Source organism: Lynx rufus, unplaced genomic scaffold (genome assembly GCF_022079265.1).
Source record: "Lynx rufus isolate CCGP_SWC_20201006 ecotype Redwood Valley unplaced genomic scaffold, mLynRuf1.p SCAF_10, whole genome shotgun sequence".
Lineage (NCBI taxonomy): Eukaryota > Metazoa > Chordata > Mammalia > Carnivora > Felidae > Lynx > Lynx rufus.
This window is the reverse complement of record NW_025814824.1, coordinates 74,347,165-74,371,652: the sequence shown is the minus strand read 5'-3', so window position 1 is coordinate 74,371,652 and position 24,488 is coordinate 74,347,165. Positions and strand designations below refer to the sequence as shown.

General features: G+C 55.6%; 1 protein-coding gene across 1 annotated transcript in view; it reads right to left on the bottom strand.

The window, feature by feature from the left end:
- Positions 1–24,488, bottom strand: part of COL27A1 (collagen type XXVII alpha 1 chain) — a 136,513-nt gene that overhangs the window by 52,895 nt on the left and 59,130 nt on the right. Inside the window, exons 14-24 of the mRNA XM_047099631.1 lie at positions 24,225–24,269; positions 16,829–16,882; positions 16,052–16,096; positions 12,675–12,728; positions 11,367–11,420; positions 10,676–10,729; positions 7,497–7,550; positions 7,292–7,345; positions 5,621–5,665; positions 4,343–4,396; positions 2,627–2,671 (exon numbers count right to left, since the gene is read on the bottom strand). Of these exons, the coding sequence (XP_046955587.1) occupies positions 2,627–2,671; positions 4,343–4,396; positions 5,621–5,665; positions 7,292–7,345; positions 7,497–7,550; positions 10,676–10,729; positions 11,367–11,420; positions 12,675–12,728; positions 16,052–16,096; positions 16,829–16,882; positions 24,225–24,269 (558 nt within the window). The remainder of the gene's footprint in view (positions 1–2,626; positions 2,672–4,342; positions 4,397–5,620; positions 5,666–7,291; positions 7,346–7,496; positions 7,551–10,675; positions 10,730–11,366; positions 11,421–12,674; positions 12,729–16,051; positions 16,097–16,828; positions 16,883–24,224; positions 24,270–24,488) is intronic.

Here is a 24,488-nt window from a genome sequence, read left to right as displayed (position 1 = left end):
AGGGGGCAGGGTGGAGAAGCAGCTTTGACCGCTGCGGGCACCGCGGGCTCCTCTCCAGTTGGCGTGAGGACATAGGGGTGGACGGTCACCCACAGCGGGCACTGCACGGGCAGGATCTGAGTCCCCGATTTGGGGAAGGAGCCTGCCCTGGTCCTCACACTGTCTACAGATAAAAGGGCTGTTGTCTGCTTATGGGAGTTTTTCTCCCTCCCTCCTTCCTTTCCCTCGCTAGGCACTGGGACGTGCAACCGGGAACAGGACAGCTGTGGGTTCTCTACTGGAACAGACATCTCAGGGAGGGAGTGTTTACATGCCTGGCTTCTCCCCCGACAGAGAGAGCTTCTTAAAGGGAAGGCCCATGCCTGTGATCATCTTTGTGTCCCCAGCACCTAGGACAGGGCTTGCTGGCGAGCCATCTGCACTCTTAGTAGCTGTTACAGAACAGCAAGGTGTCAGGAGGTCTAAAGTTTTTCCAGTCCCTCCAAGGCGGATCTTGGGAACCCAGCGGCCCCGAGTGTCAACCTTGGCTCTGACACTTGTGCTACTGCCCGGGGGAGATCCTGTCAAGCTGCCTCGCTTCTCAGAGCCTTAGTTTCCTCATCCGTGAAATGGGGAGACTAACATCTACCGCCCTGGGGTTGGGGAGGGAATCGCAGGCAGTGGGGGCGACGGTGTTTGGTACGGAGCCTGGTGCAGGAGCCCAATCAGTGTGGCCGATACTGTGATCCTACGGAGGACCTTCTAACCCTTCACGGGGACCCTCTGCTTCTGCCGTGAACAGGAGATACCTGCCCCTTTCCACACGGGGGAGGGGCCGAGGGCACAGCTGGCATGGCACCCCCACCACAGGGCTCCAGCTCTGTCTCACAATTCAGACAGGCCCCTCTCTCTTGCTATGGTCCCAGCGAGCCAGGCGGCTAGCAAGGGACTGCGCCATCCACGGGGACCTTCGTGCCGCTGCCCCAGGCCAGACGCCCTCTCCGCCTGGCCCCAGCTTTCGCTACTTCTTTGCTTAGTCATCTTTGTCAATCAGATGGCCAACGTGGGCTAAACCGGGGTTCCTGGAAGGCTATGGGGATGGAATTCAGGGGGTCCCCGAGCTTGACTAGGAAAAAAAATTACAACTTTTATTTTCACCGATCTCTAGCTGAAATTGGGCATCTCCCTCAAATGTGAGTGTAGCCGACAAACCCACGATACCCGTAACTGTCACAGATATTTACATGTCACAGTGCAGTCACCATCGCAGAGATTTCAAAATGTGTCACTAAGGCTTGACACTGTTCAAAATTGAGGCTTTGCTATTAGACATGCTACTGGATCTCATTATTCAACGCGTTCATAAAGAAGGATGGCTGTGAGTAGATGGCACTTAACATACCTTCACAAATTGCATTTCAATATAATCGATTGCCTTTGCAATCCTCCATTTTGCATTTTTGTGCATTTAAAAACTCTAATTCTTGACAAGGGGTCCATGGGCTTCACCAGCCTGCCAAAGGGCCCAAGGCACAAAAAAGGTTAGGACCCCAGGACAGAGTGCTGTGCAAGGACCCTCCGTGTTCCGACATCCTAGGATTCTGAGTATCTATTTCCCGAGGGCCCTTACCATCAGCATAACTATGAAATTAAATTTGCTGATCGCATTGCCTTTTTTTTCCAATCAGGAAATATATCCAGGCCGTGACAGCCCTTCCAAACTCCCGGGCTTCCCACAGAATGCGCTCGAATGACACTGGAAAGGTTTCAAAAATCCAGTCCACCCCCTGCTTTAATTCCTTTCTTCCCCCCAACAGATGTTGCAGGCCTGGTGAGGAAACCCGTCGTGCACGACTCTCACGCCACTGATGGCGTTTCTCAGCAGAGAGATTCTTCAGGGTCCCCAACGCCATTCTTTCTTCTGGCCTGAACCGGTGCCTTGCAGAGTTGAGGGGGTGAGGTGCTTCTTTAAGGCAGTGGAGGAGATCGCTACCTTTCGACCTGCCGTCCAAGCCCAGAGGTTAGGCTTTCAGGCTGTGTCGGGCTACAGAGGAGGGGCCCTGCGGTCTCTTCTCCCAGAACTCACAGCTGCTTCTCTGTAGCACCGAGGACCCTGGGCCTCAATAATGAAGGTCGTGATTCTCAAGCCTCCTTTTTAACGACGACTCGCGGCCCCCTCTCCTCTTCAGAACTTCGCCTGACTTCCCCGCCTCCCAGAGCCCCTGGCTTGAATTTCACTTTCCTTCTAAGTGAGGGTTGCCTGGGCCAAGAGCCCCTGGCAGGTGGTTCTGGTTCTGGTTGTCAGCTTCCCTATCTGTAAATGGGGCACGGCGGGCGATTAGTGGAGGCTCTTCCAGTTTCAACGTTCTGGGAGCAAAGTCATGTAACCCCTTTGGGACCAACGCTCCAAAAACATCCACAGAGCTAGGCCATGGGACTGTGATTCACGGCTTTCTTCTTTGGTGACTTCACCCCCACGGAGAGTCAGTGGCCATTATCAGTGGAAAGGGGAGACAAGCTAACTGACCCCAGGGGCTAGGCAGGGGGACGAAAGGCAGGTGCATGTGGAGCGTTCACCAAAGGGCTTGGCACAGAGTGAGTTTTCAATAAAGAGAGTCATTGTGTTCAGAGACCAGTATTGACTTACCTGCTCACCCACTGGCCCTGGCCGTCCAGGGTCACCCGGCTCTCCCTGCAAGGAAGCAAAGAGAAAGATGGCTTGGGATGGGTGATGGGAGGTCCAGGTCCCCCTGGGGGACACCCCAGCTGACTGGCCCTAGCCCCCACCGGTAGGGAAGGGCAGGAACCTCAACTCCAGCGTCTGGCCTTACAGATCTCAAACGGCGGGGACATGGGACACTTGGACAGAACCTCTGGCCCCAGACATGGCCCTAGCCACCCATTACTTGCGCCCTGATGTCTGAATCTAATTTGGGCCCTTCATCAACCTGCCGCATGTTGTGGAGGTGGCAAATGAAGCTCAGAGAGGCGAAGCGATCTGCTCAATGCCACACAGCAAGCTAGACGTAGGGCTAGAATTGGAAACTTTGGCCTGACGGATTGAAATCCCCATTCCTACTGTATCAAGCTGCCCCACCACAGGGCGAGCAGGGAGTTAGGGAGTCGGGCCACCTGCATCCTAGACGCTAACCCACCAGAGCTCTGCTCCCGGCTCACAAAATGACTGGTGAGTTTTGTCCCTGCCCTGGGCTCAGCGTCCCTAACTATAAATAAGGGAAATCAGACTCATTTGTCTTGTAGGCTATTTCCAGCTCTCACGCTTGGTGGCCTCTTGGAGCCTTGTCTGCCAGCTTTATCCCATGCTGGGGTGGCTCCCGCTCCTGCGGCAGCCACGGCTGCCCTGGTCTCCCCACGGCGCGAGCTGCAGAGAGGCGAGCAGACCCGTGGGATAAATCCAGCCAGACTGTGTCACTGCTCCCACCACAGAAACCCAGCTGGTATCTGAGGGAGACAGACCCAGACCTCAGAGGGCAGGACGAGGGCTCGGACTAGCCAGGAGTTTGGCTCACAAATGAACGCGGCTCACCGCCATCGGGTTTGTGCCTCGTCCTCCCCTCCAGCTCCTGCCCCAGGCCTCACGCCCACGAGGACCAGAGGGGCCAGACACACGGGCCATGTTCCCTGAGTGGAGGGGGACACGGATGACCTGAGCTACCCTGGCTCTGCCCTAACCCTGGTGAGTCGGCCCAGCTGCAAACGTGGCCCAACATGGCCCCCAAGGGGAGTCCTGGGAAAGCCCGTGAGGGAGGCTGCCCATGGGCCCGGGTGCCGGGGTCATCACCCTCCTACGCAGGCCGGTTCTTTCATGACAATTAAAAAAAACCCAAAAACCTGTTAACGAATATAATACATATTTACTGCACAGGATGGGGAAAACCTAGAGGCCCACAGAAGGAGACGGGAACGTCCTATACTCTCACCACCCAGAGAGAGCCCCCGTCCACACTGCAGCCTCTGCTCCGGGCCCCCGGGAGCACGGTACAATCAGCCCCCACCACAGGCCGGGGCCTAACCTTCCATCCGTAACCTGCTTCCTGCCTCCACCACGTCCACGCGCACGGGCATTTCCCATCCGGTGAACTTTGCCACTACACCACCTTTCGTGGCCGCATCGTATCCCGGTACTTGAACACTACTCTGATGTTGGACATTCAGGTTATGGTCATTTTTTCCTCTCTGGTACCAATATGTTGTGATAATGGGGACCATCGCCCTCCTTTCCACAACTGCCCGTGGGATTTGGGGTCCTTCCTGGGGCCCTCATTGGCTGGCTCCCCTTTTCTTCTGTTCCCCCGGTGTCCCCCTCAACCCACCAAGCCCAGTCACCTCCAGGACTCCTCACCTTCATGCCATCCGGGCCGGGCCTACCAGGAAACCCCTTTCTGCCAGGCTGGCCCTGCAACAGAGAGAGGTGAGTGAGTGGGGGGCAGAGGCAGCCTTGCTGGGGTCCCAGCCCTGGTGCAGGAGAGGGTCACAATGCGGGGGGGAGGGAATTGGAGCCCCGGGGGCACCAGGCTATACTGGAGATGCAGGGAGGGGTCTGCACCTGTGTGACCTCAAGGAAGTCTCCCCTCCCAGGCCTGTCCTGTTTGTAAATGGGGATGTTGAAACCCGCTTTCAGGGAATGAGGAAAAGGGAGGAGGGCACAGAAGATAAAGGGCCCAGAGGAGTGGAGAGTTTATACCAGTGGTTTTCAAAATGTGGTCTGGGGATCCCTGTGGTCCCTGGGGCCCTTTCAAGGGGCTGATGACCTCAGAACTATGGTTCGTAATAATGCTAAGACACTGTTTACTGTGTCTCTCTCCTCCTGAGTGTGAGCGGACTTTTCCAGAGGCGACATGACATGTGGTAGCAGGAACAGATTGAATGCAGAAGCAGATGGGAGAACCCAGCCGACTTCTATTAAACCCGACATTAAAGAGATTTGCAAAAATGGTAAAACAATGCCACTCTTTTCATTAGATCATTTTGCTTTGGAAAATATAGCTGGTTGGGTTGTTTTGTTTTGTTTTGTCTTGTTTGTAGAACTATTATTTTTGTTAACGTGAAATGGGTTTATTGTTCCGTCAAATGAATTAATAAATACATTTAAAAGTTTTCAGTTTTAATTACTAATATCAATAGGTGGAACGCACACAAAGAAAAGCGTTCAGGGTCCCTGATTGTTTTTTTGAGAGGGTAATCAGGCCCCAGGACCAAAGCACGCACACACTGCTGGTTTACACAGTCAGCTGGGGTGGACCCTGTGAGAGGCCACCTGGGGCTGAGCAGTTGGGCGGGATGCTTGCAAGGTTAGGTTCTAGACTGAGACACGGGGCCAACCCCTCACTCTGAGCCCGATGGCCTCGGATGACACCCAGACCAGCAATGCCACTCTCATGGAGAATCAAATGTAGGAGAGTAGAGACAAAGCCCAGCACATGGCAGCCGGGCCACCACGGCCGGCCAGCTTCCTGTCTCTTGTCTCTCTCCTTTGGTGTCTGTTCTAGTCCCCTCTCTGGCTGGCCCAAGGCTCCTTCTGATGACCTCTCTGCACAGCACCACCCAGATGTCATCTGTCTGCACACAGCTCGCTCAGCGCTGACAAATCCCACGTCCCCTGGGGGCCAGCGACACTCACCTCTAAGCCAGGGGCCCCGGGTGGCCCCATGGGTCCCTCATCTCCCTAGAGTTGGGAGACACAAGAGAGGGAAAAAAAAGAGAAATTAATCCAGTGAGACTCTCAGAGAACTTGACCTGTAAGGAGGGAAAGGGATGGACAGAGGAGAGCCTTCCTGGACCAAGAGAAAGGGTACCTCTGGTCCCCCTGCTGGGCCCCCTCTCAGGCCACACAAGGACATCTGCATGAATGGGACCCCCCCATGTCATCTGAATGTGACAGGCCCAGGTTCGCAACAGTGCTGGGCCGAAAGTCAAACCCTTTCATATGCTGTGGATACAGAGCCCCAGGCTGCAGCTCAAAGATATGAGCCCTATCCTGAGCTCTGCCATTGATTCTGCTAAGGCAAACCTTAGCCTCACCGTGCCTCAGTTTCCCCCGTAGAATGGTGCAGAATGGAGAGGATCATCCTAAAGTATGATGATTAGCCTAAGTTGAGTTGCTGGAGGACAGTGATGATCTCTTATTCCTTCCTGAGGCCCCATCCCCTACACCGTCACAAACACCACTCAAGATAGGTGTGCAGCATCTCATGGACGTGTGGTGAGTGAAGGTGGGGACAGGGGCATGAGAGAGGGAGGAGATGAAGAAGTGAATGAATGCGGGAGTGGATGAATGAATCCATGAAGATGTGAGCAGGTGGCAGTCTCTTTAGTGGTCACGTGGGTGTAGACAGAGGCACGTAGCTGGCGCCCCTCCCCTCCCCTCCCTTTCCACTCCTGGCCCTCCCGCAGGCTAGGGGAAGCCTCCAAGCTGGTCTCTCTGGCATGGCAGGCCTGACCAAGAGGCCCCCTCCGGAGCTTCCCCCCCACGCCCGGTTTCCAGGAAAACAGCCCCACGTGGCAGCTCCCGGAGCCAGCACTGGGACCCCGCCAGACCCAGAACCAGCCTGTGAAGGGATCCATGTGGTTGTGGCAAGTCGGGGCCTCCTGTACCCTCACCCAGGGCCGTGTGTCATGGGAGCCTTGGGGCCTGAGCCCAGGTGGGTGGTGGGGGGCCTCGTGTGCAGAGAAAACCTGGGGCCAGCCCATGGGGTGCCCAACAGGCCCACCCACAGAGAACGTCTCACCCCCTTCAGCATGAATGAGGAAATAAGCAAATCTCCTCTCTGTCCTTCACTAGCGCTGCAAGTCATAGAATTCTCTGGGGATGCCCCCCAGGCAGCTCCCAGGAACACGGAGTTAATAGCACAGGGTCTCTGTCATGGGTTTTGGGCTCAAGCGGATGTGGCTTTGAATCCTGACCCTGCCTACCATTGACCATGGGACCCAACACAGTGCCTCCACCCTGAGTGTCAGGGTCTCACCTGTAAAATGGAGCTGATAATTTCTACTCTACCCACCCCCCCCCCAACGCCCCAGTAAGCTGTGCTGCGGGTGGGAGCAGAGGCGGTGGCCTCCAGAGAGAAAACCCCGGGGCAATGGGGATGCCGTGGAGGGAGAGAGTGACCTGCCAGCCAGGCCAGGTCAGAGAACGACCTTGGCAGGGTCACGGGGCAGGACTGGAAAGGATGAGCTGGAGGGCAAGTCTGGGGCAGCCCAGGGTTTTGCCCTGGTTGAGGCCTCCAGGACCCAGGATGGAGCAGGCAGGGCTGCAGGGGACGGGCAGGGGGCAGGGGGCGGACAGTCTCACCTCGGGCCCCAGCTGCCCACGGGGTCCCGGCAGGCCTCGAGCTCCAGGCTTACCCTGGTGAGAAGGGAACAAAAAGCTGTCTCAGAGGCGACACCCCCACATCCAGCAGAGGCTGGTGAGACCCCCAACGATTCCAAGCCAGGGAGCCAGCCCTGGAGGCCTGGGGTTTCCGCAGAGACTGGGGCTGCCCTAGGCAGGGACTCACCTTCATGCCTTCTGGGCCGTTGTCCCCAGGGGGGCCGATGTCTCCGGGGAACCCCTGAGGGCAAACAGAGAGCAGGGGTCACCCATAGGTGAAGGGAAGTGCTAAGAGTATAGGTCTTGGAGGGACACTGACCCGGGTCTCCATCCCTTCCTGCGTGGGATGTGACCCTGGGCAGCTCAGTTAACCACCTTGCTGAGAAAATTAAATAAGACAATGCAAGAGAATACTTAGCACTGGAAGAAGCTCCCAGAGCCCACAAGGTTGTCTGAGCCAGAATTTCCCAAGTCCTGGGCCCGCGGCAGCCAGAGTGCCTTAGCTAGCCACCCTCAGCTCTGACAAACGTCATCCTTCGTGGTGATCCTGCAGACACGATTATGTTCTGGGTTTGCGGCGACTTTGAAGGGACTGGGAAATGCTGATCTAAATAAGCTCATCTCCTCCTATCCAAAGCTGAAATCCCCCCTCCGTCCTGGCCAGCTGTGTTGGGCTCTGCTCCCTGTCACCTATGAGGGCTCACTGCTCCCAGACCAAGCCGGTTCCCAATGAATGGATCACCGTGCAATGGAGGCTTCTTCCTGATATGGAGCAGAACCCCCTCCTTTTCCCCTTGACAACGTCATACTGCCCCTTAGGACCCCACAAAGCACAAGGGAGTTCTTCTTCTCCCCACAGTGGTCTTCGCACAATTCAGAGACCAGTTATTCCCTCCCCACAGGCCTGCCTTTTGCTGCTCCCTCGACGGTTTCTAGTCAGGGGCCCTGGGCCCCTCAGTCTTGCCACCTCCAAGTGGTCAGCTTCCATTGTTGGCAATCACTAGGATGCCGATGCTTCTCTGGGTATGAATAGACCAGCAGAGGCCAGCATGGGAAATCCCCTTCCTTGTTTTCAGTGTAATACCTCTGCTAATTCATCCTAGCACCGCATTCACTTTTAGGGCAGCCCCAACTACCCCCTAAGTTTCCTGACAACTAGAAACCAAAAGCTTCTTATATAAATCCCTGGGATCAAAATGCCTCCTCCCATGTTGTCTTCATAAGTGTTTTTTTTTTTTTCTTCTTCTTCTTCTCTGACCTTTTGGTCACAGGAAGTCAAAGCACCACATCTTTTTCTTTAAACTGAGAGCCTCGGGGCGCCTGGGTGGCTCAGTCGGTTAAGTGTCCGACTTTGGCTCAGGTCATGATCTCACGACTCATGAGTTCAAGCCCAGCGTCAGGCTCTGTGCTGACAGCTCAGAGCCTGGAGCCTGCTTCACATTCTGCGTCTCCCTCTCTCTCTCTGACCCTCCCCCGTTCACGCTCTGTCTCTCTCTGTCTCAAACGTAAATAAACGTTAAAAAAAAAATTAAAAAAAAAATAATAAACTGAGAGCCTCAAAAACTTGTTTTGCCACCGACTGACTGTGTGACCCCGGACTGGTTCCTGAGCATCTCTGGGCCTTGGCTTGCTCATCTGTAAAGTGGTGACTACATCACCTTACAGGGCCATTCTGAGGCTTGAAGTGGATAGCACAAAGCACTTACTTCAGTGCCTGGCCACCCGCTAAGCACTCAATAAAAATCCGTATCTAAAAGGATTTGGGGTCCCGTGTCCTGTCTGGAGTGGGCCTATCTCTAGGGAGAACCCGGATGTCAGGATGCTGGTCAAATTCTGGCACTCACACAGATCAGACACACTGATGAGTGAACAAGCGAATTCAGCGAGGGCTGCAGAGTCAAAGGGCACCGCCCCCCCTGCTGCCCATGGTCTCAGAAGGAGCAGAGACCCAGGAAGGCGCTGACACGCTCATCAGCTTCTGTCTCCAGCTGTGCAGAGCCATCTTCTGGACACCGAGTTAGCCAATCCAAACAGGACCCAAAGATGGAAGAGGCGGACCCTGGATCTGCCCGGGGACCCAGGAGAGAACCAAAGCAGACCTTATTGGCTACAAGTAGCAGTGACCCTGAGGAAGTCACTCCACTACCCAGTGACTCAGTTTCCTTATCTGGGACATGGTGGCGGGTAATACCTCCCTCACATGGTTGTGGTGGCAATTCAGCATGTTCTTATCCCAAAGACACTATGCAGCCTGCTGGCATGAGGAGGTGCCCAAAGCACATGAGGCGACATGCGCCCCACCCCCAGCGGCCAGCCTGTTGGCAAAGCCAGACCGCTAGCACAGTCTTCTTCCTCAGTGGCCAGGGGAAGGAATCGAGGCCATGGAGGACAGGCCAACTCCATTCGTCTAGAGCTGGGACTGTGTCACAGCCAAAGTCAACACAGTGGGAAGTCAGAACTTTCAGGAAACCATCCCTCATCTATCTGGGCGATACCAGGAGTGATCTTTGGAAGGGTCTGGGGAGCTCGGCAGACAGAGAGTTTTGCCTCTGAGATCTTGTGAACGAGCAAGGTCGGAGGCCAGGGAGTGTGTGTGTGTGTGTGTGTGTATACATAGCGGGGGGGGGGGCTTGCTGGGGTTGCCCCCTAGACTCCCTGGAGGACCTGGGTGCTGAGGACCCCGGACAGACAGCAGCCCTGGCACAGAGCACCCCATTCTCCAGAGATGGTCCCAGTCGGAGGGGCCAGTGGAAAAGCTCAGCCATTATATGCCTCAGCCTGTCATACGTGACATGTGGGCGCTAGCTGATAGACGGTTAGCGGACTGGTGTGGATTTTCACATGTGCCAGAACCTCTCGGGGCTCCACCTACCTAAGGCAAGTTATATTAATTGCTAGTTGATCCTTCATGATTTCTCATTCTCCACTCAAACCCCAGAATTTTATCATTGCTTCTTGCTCCCCATTCCTGGAAGTGCTGAGCCTTGAACCTTTTCCAGGGGGAGTGTGGGTGGTTGGAAGGGTTCCAGGGCTCAGGCTCGAGAATGCAGGAGCTCCTGTTAAGGGTGCAGGACCGAGTTCAGAGGGCTTTCCTGATGTTTTTTCTGGAAACTCTAAAGGTGGCCACAGAGTTAGGCAGAGTCTCTGAGGCCAGCTTCCGTCCCACTGCCAGCGAGAGCTGCCAGGGGCACAGAGTCAGAAAAGGAAAGATCTCTGATTTCAGAACTTCTATTCTCAGCCCCCATCTCCTGTTTGCTGTGTGTCCTCAGGTTAGCTCCACCCACCCCCTGATTTCCGTATCTCAGTTTCCCAAGGACAACACTCAGTCCCAGTTGTAGCCAGACACAGCAATATGGCATCACATACCTCGGGGCCAGGAGGCCCAGGAAACCCAAGGGATCCCTTGTCTCCAACTTTGCCCTGTGGAAGAGAAGAGATGGCGGGGGACGCAGGGGTAAGTGAGGGCCCACTTGCCACGATCCCTTGTGTTACCCCCCAGGCTGTGGGTAGTTGGAAAAGCTCAGGAGCATATGAATGAAATCTGCCTAGACTGATAGGAGCTAGTGTTGAAGCCCCGCCTCCTACACTTACAGACATGGGACCCTGGGCAAGACACTTCATCTTGCAGAACCTCAGTTTCCCCATCTGTAAGATGGGAGGGATAATAATTCTGTAGCCTTTGGGGTGATGGCTGGCACTCTTTAAAGAACTATTGTATGGGAAGGGTCTGATACATAGTAACATTCAACAAACACATGACACCCACTGCTGATATTCATGCTACTATTGTTTTCAAGGCTTGGGAGCCCCGGATTCTGATTCTCCCCAGAACTCGACATTGACTGCGGCCTATGTACGACGCTGGGTGAGTTCCTGCCTCTCTGGGCTTCAGTGTCCTCATCTGTAAAATGGGTGAATCTCATTGCTGTCTTTCTCTGCTTGTCTCCCAGAGCTGCTGCAGGAGGAAACGAGGTCCAGGATGTGACCACCCCTGGCCATGTTGCATGATTGTTTGGAGAGGGTGAGGTTTGGGGGTGTCAGAACAAAAGGTACTTACCAGAGGCCCTGGCTTCCCCCGTGCGCCTGGGAACCCTGGCAACCCCTGGCTCCCCTGGAAAAGGCCAAGAGCAAGCTGGGGTTAGTAAGGAACAGAAACGGCCAGGTGAACAGCTGCTCAGTCATCCTTGCCCAGCTGAGGCCCAGAGAACACCAACCTTTGGGGGAGACGAGCTCCCCTCTCACTTTCCCTGCTTGTAAGCTCCAGCTGGGCACCCCTGGGGGCTGGGCCTCGGGGACACAAAGGAGAAACAGTAGCCCCTATTCCTCACCAAACTGTCCTGGCACCCGGGACCCCAGGGCTCCAAGCAAAAGCACTGTCAGTGCCCTTATGCGTGAGGAACTCTGCAGACGGGGGCCTGGCAGGGGAAGCGGCGAGGCCCGGATGGCTCGAAATCCGGAGACACCGAGGCTGGGTCAGGACAGGCCGGCCAGGAGGGAGGGAAGAGGAAGAGGGAGAGCTGGCCAACATCTGGGCCTCGTTGACTGGCTGGGTGAGGGCCAGATGTGGCCACATGGTGCCGGACACAGGCAAAGAGGAGCCGGCCTCGGCAGGCTGCCCCGGTTCATCCATCAGTCAGTAAGGCCAGTTACTCACTTACTCAAACGTGTCCTAAATGTTCTGTGCAGGACTCTGAGCTCAGCTACACCAGGGCGGTCTGGGGCAGTGTCCTGAGGGAGCCTGCTGTCTGGCAGGGGGGTGAGCACAAGTCTCCATCTACCAAGTGCTGCACAGGTAACGGATAGGCTGCTCGGGGCATGCAGAGAGGGAAATGGCCACCATCCGAGCAGGTGGAATAAATGGTATCTGAGCGGGGTTCTAAATGATGGGTAGGTTGGGCCATGCAGAGGCTGAGTGGAGGGGTGCCAGGCAAGGCAGCCGTGTGTGCAAAACCATGGTGGGGGTGGGGGTGCAGAGGGCACTTCCGTGGAGCACAGGGATGTTAAGAGCAAGGGGCAGGAATGGGTCTGAGAAACTTGCTCACTAGGGTCCCGGGTGCTGGGGAGTCAGGACATCACTCGGGGAGCAGTAGGGAGCCATGGGTGGTTTGTGAGCAACGAGCAGAGCTTTGTGGCAGTGAGGAAGACAGACTGGGAGGGAGGAAGCTGGGGGCCTGGAAAAAAGTCAGGAGGCGGTTGTAAAGTCCAGGGAAGAGATGGTGATGGGGGTACTGAGGCTGGAGAAGGTACGATTATGTGAAAGGAAGCCATGTTGCAGGGGGATCCTGGCCCATCAGGGACCCTGAGAAGAAAGCCAGGACCAGAGAAGAGCAGGGCAGGGGGCAGGGGGAAAATGTGCCGCAATTACCTTGTCTCCTTGGAATCCGGTATCTCCTGACACACCGGGAACCCCTTGTTCACCCTAAATATACACCAGCAAAGAACGTTACGACGGAGACTGTGCGGGGTTCCGGGAGCCTCCCCGCTTCCAGACCCACTGGCAAGGTACGGCTTTGCCGAGGCTGTCCCCAGAGTGGATCTCACCAGCGGCAGCCTTGTCAAAGTAAAGGGCAGAGGCCCCCTGGGAGAGCCAGGGCCTGGGGGGCACCACGTCGACCTGTCTGCACGTCTGCCTGGGGTTGCTCAGGTGGCTGACGACTCCACTAACAAGCTCAGCTGCCTGGCCTTTCCAGGAGAAGCGGCACGTACAGATCAGAGGAATGGTTTCTTGATCCATCAAGTCCTTCCTCAGCTGATGTCACACAGGGGCAAGTGTAGCCTGTATAGTGCCCCACCCCCCATCACTGGGGTTCCTAAGTGTCTGCATCTATCGCTTGATATTTTTCACCACCAGGCTGGGAGCCGTCACTCTCCCTTCTGTGCGAGCCTCGATGCCAGCCATCAGCTTAGGCCCGCGTCTGATTAGTTGCTTTTAATTAGCTATAGCACGAGAAACATAGTCTTGCTGAGACTATGTGCCAACAGCGAGTAAATGGGTCTCGAGTTAGTTCTGGCATTTCTTTCCTAAGGTGACATAGGGCACAGGCTCGGTGACAGTGGTCTCTTCCGGTCCCTCCCTATTTGCAGCCACATCCTGGTAAACGAACGGTCGGAGAACCACATCGGAAGATGTTTCTTCTTACCGCGGGAGTCACATCACGCAGTCCTTATCATTTCCAGCCTTCCATGTGGGACATTCCCAGCAATACCCTGGCCCCAGGGCTCAGAGAACATTCCTAGCCCCAGGAACAGTTGGGAGAATGGGGAGAAAACCCAGGAGGATGTGGAGAATCCACATCATGCAGCTAAGGCCACAAACCGGCAGAAAAACTTCCTCGGTGAAACAAAAGCCAAAATTTAAAAAAAAAAAAAAAAAAGAAGGAAAGAAAGGAAAGAAAGGAAAGAAAGAAAGAAAGAAAGAAAGAAAGAAAGAAAGAAAGAAAGAAAGAAAAAGAAAGAAAGAAAAAAAATCTTTAAAAAAACCACTTACTTTGGTTTTTCCAGTTTGGAAAACCCTGTAAAATATCCCAGAGGTTTGAAAGCCAAGGAAGTTTTTTTGTTTTGTTTTATTTTGTTTTGTTTTGTTTTGTTTTAATATCTAAAAGAGGAGCAGAGGGGTTTAAAAAAAAAAGTTTAAAAAGACACCTAAGAAACCAGGACAATGGATTCGGAGAAAGCTGGGGCTGGAGTGGGAGTCTTGGTTCCAGAACGTGCCTCCACGCAGGAAGACAGAGCCAAGTGGTTGTAAGTGGGACCGAGGCCAGGCCGGGTCATGGAAAATCTGGGATTCTAGGCAGCATGACCAGGGAGCATGAAGGGATGGCCCCGTCATCCCTGGGGGGTGGGGGAAGGGGGCTGATCGGAACCTCTCTCTCAGCCACATTAAAATCCCTCCCCAGCTAAAGGGGCAACAAAGAGAGCTCTTTTTTCTTTTTGTCAACCCCAAAGTCATATTTAATTTTTTTTTTTAAACTATGGGCAGGAAAACAATTTCTTCCACTTCTTTTCTTTCTTTCTTTTTTTTTTTTTCCAGAGCTTTCACATCCCGAAATGTCCCAGGCACCAGCAGTCAGCAAGCCAGCCGAGTTCCATGTAACACGTTTATTTCCATGTTCCTGGAGGAACAGTGAGCTGGAGGCCAGGTCTGCAGAAGGGCCTATAAAAAGCTCAGTGCTTACACCCTCGCTCCCCCTGCCTCCTTTCTCCCTTATCCATGACTTCAACATTTCCAGAGTACTGGTGTCTCAAACCCCAGAGTAAACAGGTAGCCGTGGGGAAGCCCCTGCCTCCAACAGAAAGCCCCTCCATCTCAAGGGGAAGGTCACAGAAGAGGGGGCTTAGCAGCCAGCAGGGCAGAGGTGGAGCTGAGGTGGGGGGGGGGGACGGGACTACAGCCAGGGGCTTGGGTGGGACTGCAGGGGATGGAAGAGGTGGAGACAGATGGAGAGAGGCCTGGGGTGAGCACTGCACCCCCTGGCTATCTAGGGCTGGGGTGGGTAGGACAGTCTGGGTGTGTCCATTTCCGCCCAGAGCTTTGCATTTTCTAAGTCCCAGGGCTGAGTTTCCTTTACTGCATCTCTTCTAATTCTCTGGGGCTGTTTGCCCAGCACAGACTCGGAGGAGCTGGAGGAAGTGACCTCCAAGGGCCTCATCAGCTCTCCCCTTCTGCCCTCAGTTCTGCTTCGTGGTGGAGGTCTCTGGAGGCACGTGCCTGGATTCGAATCCTGACGTTACTACGAGCTGCGTGTGCTCAGGCAGGCTTCCTAACTCACCGAGGCTCGGAAGCCGGGGGTCCATCCCCGCAGAGCAGGCAGACGGCCCAGCACGGACTTCTGCTGCTGCCTCTCAGGTGTACGGGGGGTGGCGTTATCTGAAGACAGGTGCAGAGGGAGCCCAGCCACGGGAGCGGCTGTCATCTACTCACACTTGTGGAAGCTTGGATAGGGCCCGAAAGCCCTCCCACACCCCCTTTGGGGTGCCTGTTTTGCTGAAAGGCTGAGAGGACAGGGCAGGAGGACGGCCAGAGGGCAGAGTGCATGAGACACTGCCCCAAGTGCTCCTTGTCTCTGCGCCTCAGACGCCGCGTGCCTGGGCCCCAGGGTCCCACCTACCCGCCTCCAACCGTGGTCTGGCACAGGGTGAGTTTGGCCGCAGGACTGTGCGGGGAGGACGTGTGGCAGGAGTGGCCTCCCCATGGCAACTGGGAAGAAAGCGGGTCAGGGGCTCAGAGGCCCGTCCCCGCTTTTCTGCTGTACTTTGAAACCCCGTGCTCTCTGGGGTCGGGTGCCCGGTTCTAACTGGGGTGGTTTATGTGGGTTCATTTCCTCCTGTGGCTGGGAGAGGCCTCTGGACCTCACACCATACCTGCCCTGGGGCCTGTCATCTCAGCAATAATACTCCCCCTCCACCCTCCACCCCACCGTCTGCCTTCCCTGGCTTTGGCCTCCAAGCCCAGATGCTGGCCTCAGCTTTGCTGTCCTAATTCAGAGACCCGCCTTACCTGACCCCGACCTATGCCTTCACAGCCCCCACGCCCCCTTCCAGGGTCTCCATGCCCCAAACCACCTGCCTGAGCTCCACCTGAGTTACAAGGAAGAAGCTGGGGAGCACAGATTTAGGGGAGCCAGAGGGGAGGCAGGAGTGCGGGGGGGGGGGTGGACCTGGTAAGAAGCCAGCCGCAGCGAGGGGGTGGGGGGAGTTGGCATGCAGATAAAACACAGTGCAACAAGGGAGTATTCAGATCACCTTATCACCTTTCAGTCCAGGCTCCCCCATGTTCCCCATCAGTCCCTGCAAGACAAACACCAGTCCGGCTGTGAGGGGTGGTGCTCAAAGCCAAGGAAGAGCCCTGCCTTTGACCCGGATGGACATCCCCCCACGACCTGCCCACTTGCTGCCTCTACCCAGTGCTAGACGCCCCACCCAACATTCAGTTTTCTCATCTGTGAAAGGGGACAATGACCCTCAGCGCAAAGGCCAATGGTGTGGATGGAAGGAGCACGAGAAGGGGCATGTGACTCGTGAACCACGGCACTCTGGACAAATCCAGGGGACAAGGCTGCTAAACGCGGGGAGACGGGTTCCTTGAGCATTGTCACATGCATGTGGGCCAAACGGGATCGTCCCCGGAAGGAGGCCCTAGCCACTCGGGCCCATCTCTTTCCTGCACGCCCATCCCACTGAGGGACAGACTAAGTTCACTGGCCTGCCAGTATAATGTCTTTGCCCCTGGTGATGCCCCCATTGGACTTTCAGTGCCCTGAGGTCTGGAACCACATGAGACTCCTGCTCAGCTCAAGGATTGGTGTCCGAGAAATGCGTGAGCCATTAACGACGTACACATGCTGACTGGCTCTCAGGTCTGGGAAGCACTGAGCTCCTGACCTGCAGCCTCCACCCCGTCGGGGCCCCCTTCCTCCCCTCCCCCGACACCGTGCCCAGGCACGCTCCCTTCTGGGCTGAAATGGGTCAGGGGGTGCCTGGCTGGGACGAGACCCGGATTGACGGATGGCTCTTGTTCACCTTCAGGCCCTTGGGTCCTGGATAGCCAGTCGGACCCAGTGCTCCCATGTCGCCCTGACAAGAGAAAGAGAAGAGGGCATCGTGAGAGGAGGCTCCCAGGGGCTGGCCTGGGACAGATGATTCCCAAGGTCCCTCGGGCTGTGCTTCTGAGGACACAACCCCACTGGCTCAGTCAGACCACCCGGTCTCCTCTCTCCTCTGCCACTGGCTCATCATTGCGTGATTCTGGGTGGTTAGCCTCTCTGTGCCTCAGTTTCCCCATCAAAAACAGGGGTCAGTACTATGTTTCAGGAAGAACTGACTTCCGTGTACAAAGTGCCTGGCACAGTCTGGAGGCGTTTTGGGTTGACACAATTGAAAAGGCTCTGTTGGCATCCAGTGGGTGAAGGCCCCACAGCAAAGAATGTTCTGGCCCCAAATGCCCTTAAGTGCTGAGGTGAGAAACCATGGTTTACAGTGAAGGCGTGGCTGGATTTCCTCAGAACAGGCCCACCCTCTTTCCCTCACATGTTGTCACCTGCCCACCCCTGTCGTGACTGCCTCCAGCCACGGCCATAACATGCAGCCCACACCCAGAGAAAAGGGAGCCCCTGAAACGGCTCTCCTCTCCCTTTTCCATCTGCTGTGCAAGCTCACACAATGTGCTTGACCTCTCTGGGCCTTGCTTTCCCGCATCCCCACATCAGGCTCCTTGAAGGCCCCTCATGAGTGCTCTCAAGCACCAGAGCGAACAAAAGCTGCCCCAGGCTTCCTGTGGGGACTTCCCGGAGATGTGTCTGTCACATTCTTGCCCGACTCCCGCAGAAGGGCCGGCGGGCTGGGCAGTTGGAACACCCCGAGGACAGAGACAAGGGAACCTGCAGAGTTCACAGAGAATGGTGTGGTCCGCTGAGGCACAGCTGAGCCCCCCCCCCACCCCCCAACCCTTGCACCGGTTTAGATCCGCTGAGGCAGAGGCTGGAGTCTGGCCATGGCCTGCCAGGGGCTGGCTACGTGACCTTGAGCAAAACACTGGCCCTCTCTGGACCTCAGGATCCCCACCTGAGTAGGTCAAACCAAACCTTCTACCTGAGCCTCTGCCAAGAAATAGTGCTTTCAGCTCGGTCAAGTGATATCGTCTCGTGAAGGAAGGGAGGTCTCAGTTTCACGGATGATGATACTAATACGAACAACCCCGACTGCTAGGCCTCTACCCAAGGACTCCTCACACCAGCCCTTGAAGATCCACCCTACGACCATCCCCATTTTACAGATGGGGAAACTAAGGTTTCCTCTGCAAGGTTAGGACTGGGTAGAGCTGGGATTCACACCCGGCAGTCCGTCTCCAGAGCTTCTAGAGAATTCTGAAGTCATCTTGGGAGAGGAGGGAGAGCAGGGAGCTAAAAGGCCAGGATCGCTGGCTCAGGGGAGAGGCTGGGGTCCGAGGAAAAGCCAGGCCTTCAGAGCAGAGCACTTCCCCCAGGCCGTGCTGGCAGCCGCTTCTCTCCCTGTCTTTTCCTGGATGAAGGGAGCAGGGGTGGCCGCCTAGAGTTCCCCATGGTGCACAAATAAACAGAATCGGCTCTGCTCGCGTAGTTGGCTCCAACTGGGGCCCGGACTGTGGGCAGGGGACCAGCCGGCAGCTCCAGGAACACAGGCCCCTTCTTCTCGCCGCAGGCCTGAAGGTGGCTTGTGTGGGGACTGAATGCAATACGAGCCTGACTGACACCTGCGTGGGGCCCTGGGGAGCCACAGCAGCACCACACGCCGGGCCTCTGCAGGCCCCTGCAGAAAGGCCTGTGTGTGGTGGGGGAGCAGGGACTAGCACAGGCGCCCAACCCGAAGGGGCAAGGGATCCGTGGAAAAGGGACTCTGGCTGCAGGGCATACGGGAGAAGGGGGTGCCTTGCTTAGGGCAGGCCGTTCCCATGTTGGCCGGACCCCAATGCTGGGCTCTAAAAGCCCTTGGGAGAGGAGCAGAGAAAATTCCAGGCCACTTTCTCCCTAGGCCAGCCCACAGAGCATTGGTTTGCACCAGACACCCCTGTCGTATCCTCATGAGAAAGAACAATGGGTCATGCCCTGAGTTTGGGTCCTCTTCCCACTTTTGCCTGAGCTCCCAGACGGCGCCCTACGCGTTCGCCCTTCATCTCGCTGGCTTCCATCAAAACACAACCATCCACGTCAGCAACCATTCACAGCACTCCTCCTGTGCCCCAGATGCCACACTCGAGACTTCAAGGTCCCGTCAGATGCTGTTGGCGGGAGCCTGTGCCGGGCCCCGGGCTGGGACTCGCTGCCGGGCCCAGGCTGGCAGCTCACGGTGACCCCGTTGGGCCCGTTCCATTTTACAAATGAGAAAGCCGAGGCTTAGAGAGAGGTGGAATCGCTCACCCGAAACGAAGCAACAAGCAGGGGACACGGGCAGGACCAGAATCCAGGTCTGTCTGTCTGTCTGTCTGGCCCCACGTTCAGTGCTCACGAGCCCTGGACTGACTCTGTTTACTCCAATAAAGGACCCTAGGATGCCTTTCCTCGTTGATGTCATTCAGTGGCGAGGAATGAGGACACACTTGATTCAAAAATAGGCAGGGGCGCCTGGGTGGTTCAGTCAGTTAGGCATCCGACTTTGGCTCAGGTCATGATCTCACGGTTCATGGGTCCGGGCCCTGAGTCGGGCTCTGGGCTGACAGCTCAGAGCCCGGAGCCTGCTTCGGATTCTGTGTCTCCCTCTTTCTCTGCCTCTCTCCCGCTTGCATTCTGTCTCTCTCTCTCAAAAATAAACACTAAAAAAAAATTTTTTTTTAAAGTAGGCATGAGTACATGCCCGCAGGTGGCCAGGTGGGGGGTTGCCAGAGCCGCCTGAAAGAAAACGTGGGGTGTTTCCAGCACCCTTGGCCACTGGTCCCCGTACCCAGAATGTTCTGTCCTGCGCTCACGTTGTTAACGTGCATTCATCCTTCGCCTGAAGCACCACTTCCCCAACCCCACGGGCCAGGTCAGGCCCCTGGTGTCAGGTCTCAGAGCCCTTGCCACACTGGTGACCATTCATGTGTGCGCCTCTCTGGCCATCGCCTGCCCCCTGCCTCAGAGGAGGTGCTCACTCAAAGTGGGTTAAGGACTAGGTGAAAAAGAACCCTAATCACGCTCTCACCGACAAACCTCTAGGGGAAAAGCTTGCCTCCCTGGTCCTGGAACTGCCTTGGAAGGTAACAAGGCCTCTTTTTAGAAACTCTGATAGGGGTCAGTAGCTTGGGGACAGGGATCTGGGGGCTGTGGCCAATCCTGACTCCTGTGTGGTCTTAATAAGCACCATCTCTCACACAGAGCAGCCCCCGGGACTGCCCAGTCCGCACGCTTACACTCCTGCTCTCTCCATTCAGCACAGAAGTCACACAGAGCTGAGTGTGTAATGCTCAGCGAGCTAGGACACAGGCCCACGTCCAGCTTTCGGCTGTGTGACCCTGAGCCGGTGTCTCAGCCTCTCTGTGCCTCGGTCCCCTGAAGTGGACAATGGTAATCCCACTTCCTGCCTTCAGAGGCTTGCTGTGATCGTTAAATCCTTAGCACAAGGCCTGGCACACAAGGGTTTGGTACGTGTCCACTAGTGAGGCTCCCGATCTCGCTTTATAACAAGGAAACAAAGCTAGATGCTCATTTAGTGACAGGATACGGTGGGCCCGTCCACTCTAGCCCGCATGCTGGGTTTTGGCCAGACTGCATATTCTTTGGGTCTCATTAAATGAGGAGCCAAAATTCCCTGTCTGTCGCTCAGAATAAAAAAGACAGAAATCTTCTTTGTTGGGCAGATTCTGGAATCAGGCACACTTTTCTTGAGGGCCGGCCAAACGGTTTCAGTTACTCAAAGGGGGCTGTTCTGAGGCAGCCTCACCTCAGAGACTGCAGTGGGGCAACCGGCAACCTATTGGGATCCGGGTCACACAGACCTGGGTTGCAAGTCCTAGCTGGTGACCTCGGGCCCCAGCCTCCCTGTTTGGGTGACCAGGCTGCTGACACCCACCTCAAGTCCCTCGAGGCTTCCCCGGCCTGATGCGTGTCAAGCACACAGGACAGATGCTCCATAAGTGTCAGCCTGTCTCCTCACGCCCTGCCTCCCTCCTGCAAGGACCCGGTGGCAGGGGGGAGGGGAGGAGGACAGGGGGAAGTTTTGGCTTCAGTCTGCATGCAAATTGCTTTAGCTGACCAGACAGAAGACATTGAATAAACCTGAATCGCCACTAAAATGATTATCAATATGTGGAATCCCATTCGCTCAGCGAAAAACCCACATCCTCTGGAAAACCATAGGTGACTCATGGTCCCTCTTCCCCTTTCTAACTCCTGGTTAGAAAATTCCTTTCCTCTCCAACTCTTTAGGGAGGCTATTATTCCACCCCCCTCTCCCGACTACTCCCCCCCCCCCCAGGGCACAGAAGATGCTGTTCCCAAAAATCCAGGGTGGGAGGGGGTCCTTGGGTGAGAGAGGGCACTAGTTCGGGAGCAGTGGTGACTCAGCAGGGTCAGGTCCATGCCTGTGGACGCCCCCTCCTCCCCCCACCGCAAGGAGGAAGGGATCACCACCTTGGCAGCAGAGGGAGTTTTCAAAGAGAGGGAGCGAGGTTGAAAGTGGCAGAGAAAGACACAGGGCAAGAGGGAACCTCCAAGAGCAATTGGGAAAGGGAAGTCCTGAGGTGGGGCGTGGCCTGCGGTGGGGCGTGGCCTGAGGAATGCAGGAACAAGCCCAGGGGAGGAACGCCCTGGAGGAGGATTTGAAAGACACGCCTTTTGCCTTTCGGGCATGCTTCCATCTTCCCCTGCCTTGTGAAAGAGCTTGACCAGAGGCCTCAGCTTTCCCATCTGCCAAATGGGGTTGTCCAAAGAGATACCGTGAATAGGGTTGCCAGATGCAGCAAACGAAAATACAGACTGCCCAGCTAAATTCAAATGTCAGATAAACACCAAATGACATTTTAGTATAAATGTGTTCTAAATATCTTGTCTGGCAACCCTGACCGTCGAAAGCAAAGGGGAGCATAGGTGGGAAAGAGCTTTGAAATAAGTCCGGGCATGATCTGAGTCTCCAGAGTCCGCATTCATTTGGCCAAATGATATCCTTGCCCCTTTCGGGGCCCAACTGGTGGACACCAGGACAATGACAAACAGGAGGGCGTGCCAGTGATGGAAGCCAGGATATGTAAACATCCCTTCCAAAGAGCTTTGGGAACTGAGAGCATTTAGCCCGAAGAAGGAGCCTCGGCAAGAACCGATCGCAACCATCTTTTCGTCTCAAACAGCCTCTCCCAGGGGCAGGGGAATGAGTGGGGCTCCATTCGCAGGAACACCACACACTGCTAGAACGCTGGAGATTTGGCCTGGGCTCCCACAGGAAAGCGTGTCCAACACCAGGCTGTTCAGATTGGGAGTTTAACGACTACGGGACCAGGATGCTCCAGAGGGTGCTCCTGTGAGCTTAGAGGAGACTGGGCTACAAGACTTTGGGGGTCCGCTCTAACTCTCATTGCAGAGATTTCTTTCCCAAAACATCTAGGTCAGTGCCTTGTGCCAAAGAAGACGCTCAGCCAAGTCCTGCTGAATGGACATTTGACAGGGATGACAAATGCACGACTCATGTGTGGACACTTTGCTATCCGGACCAAGGAGACGTCACTCATCGATCGCTCAACCAATCACAGCCCCCCTCTCCCACTAAGCTCCAATGTGACATCAAAATATCGTCCCATGCAGCAATCCAGAGGGCTGTGACCACCCGTAATGCACATGGGTGTGTGAAATAATAATCATCATTATTGCTAGCACTTCTTGAGTACTTACTACATGCTAAGCACTTTATATGTACTCGTTTCTTTAAATCTTCACAACAGAAACTCGAAGTTAGATGCTAATATTATCCCCATTTCTAAGTGAAGAAACTGAGACAGGTTAAGAGCTTAAGAACCTTGCTCAGGATCCGAACTAGACAAGCGGTAAAGCTAGGATCCGAACCCAGGCGACCCGGTTCCAGGAATTGCCGTCTTAGCCACAGACTACACCGGACCGTGTGGATCTGTGGTCCTAACAAGAGTGGGCACCACGAGCTCATCTTATGAAGGGGGTCTCTGAGGCTCAGGTGAGCGAGGCCGTAGCTGAAGACCACAGAAGCAGGGTGAGGGGAAGCTAGGATGCCGACACCGGTTAATTGGACCCTCTGCCCCCACCGCTACCCTACCTGGGTTCTGCTCTCAGCCACCTGAGCAGGAGCACATTGCCACCGGGGGCGGGGACGGGGGAGGGGGACCTCCGGGCCTTCTTGCCAGGACCAGTCTCCCCTGAACAATGGGGCCCCTGAACTCCCCCACGGCCTCCTCCAACCTCCCTCTGAACAGAATTTCTTGGCACAGTTGCTGGAGTAGCCAAAGCCGGCAGCCCATTTGCCAAACCAGGGAGCAGCCGACTTATGTCCCTTCATGGCCCCCCAGACTCAAATTCCGTGAGGGATGACCCAGAGGACAGAGCAGAGGGGGCAAGAGACCATGGGGAAAGCTCCTAGAGTCATTTCTGGGATCTCTCACTGGCCCTTGTAGCCAGACCCAAGGTCAAGGTCACCCTCCGAGGGCCCCGCAGGAGGCCCCGGTTTGGGCTAATAGAACCACTCCACAAGGTTTACCCCGACCTGAATGGAGTCAGAGGTCAGGCTGCCTCCCATGTCCCTGTCCTCAGGCCTCTCTCCATCCCAGGCATTTCAGGAGGTAACAGCAACGATTAATAGAACAATATTTTTCTCTAGTTGCACACTTACGAAATGCTAGACCCTGTGCCAAGGACTGTACATGTAATGCCTCATTCTATCCTCACGACCACCCCAAGAGTACTCGATCATCATCCCCATTTTACAGATGAGGAACTAAGGCTCAAAGAAGGTAAGTAATGTCTCCCAGGTCACACAGTCAGGATGTGGCAGAGCCGTGACTTGAGCTCAGGTGCTCTGGCTCCAAAGTCAGTGCTGTGAAGAAAAGGGTGAGGAAGACCACCCAACATGGCCCAGAGCTTCAGCCCCTCTGCCAGCCACTTCCTTCCTCCAGACCGGAAGCATCTCACCTGCAAATGAGCATGCTCTCACCTGCCTAGACCTCCTTGCAGAGCGAGGGACAGGCAGCGGGTGTGAAAGTACATCAGCACTCTCATGCTCCAAGCACCTATCTTCATTTAACTAATGAAGAAAGGGGCTCAGAGAAGGTAGGTGATCCACCTGAGGACACACAGCAGGGCTCTCCTCCCTCAGCCCCCTGGCCAGACTGATATGTCCTGCTCCCCCAGCTCCTCCTGGGGTTTGATGAGAGAGGGACCTTTTCATTGGGACTTGTCGCTTGCTCCCCACACCCTGCCTCTTGCCCCCACCAACCAGGCATCTGTGTACTTACAATGAGGCCGGGGACTCCTCGGGGCCCTGGCAGGCCCAGCTCTCCCTGCAAATAGAAAGAGACCAAAGTGGTTAGTTGCCCTGTCGCCCTCCCCACGCCACTCCCGCCACACCATCCCCCTGTGGGCACCTAGTGGGATGGATCCCTTGGAGCTGACCATTCCTTGTGCCTAATTAGTGACTCTCGGAGCCTGGCCTGAAGTTTGGACAAGACCCTTTCCCCTTCTGCCATCCGCTTTCCACATCTGTAAAATGAGGAGGTCGG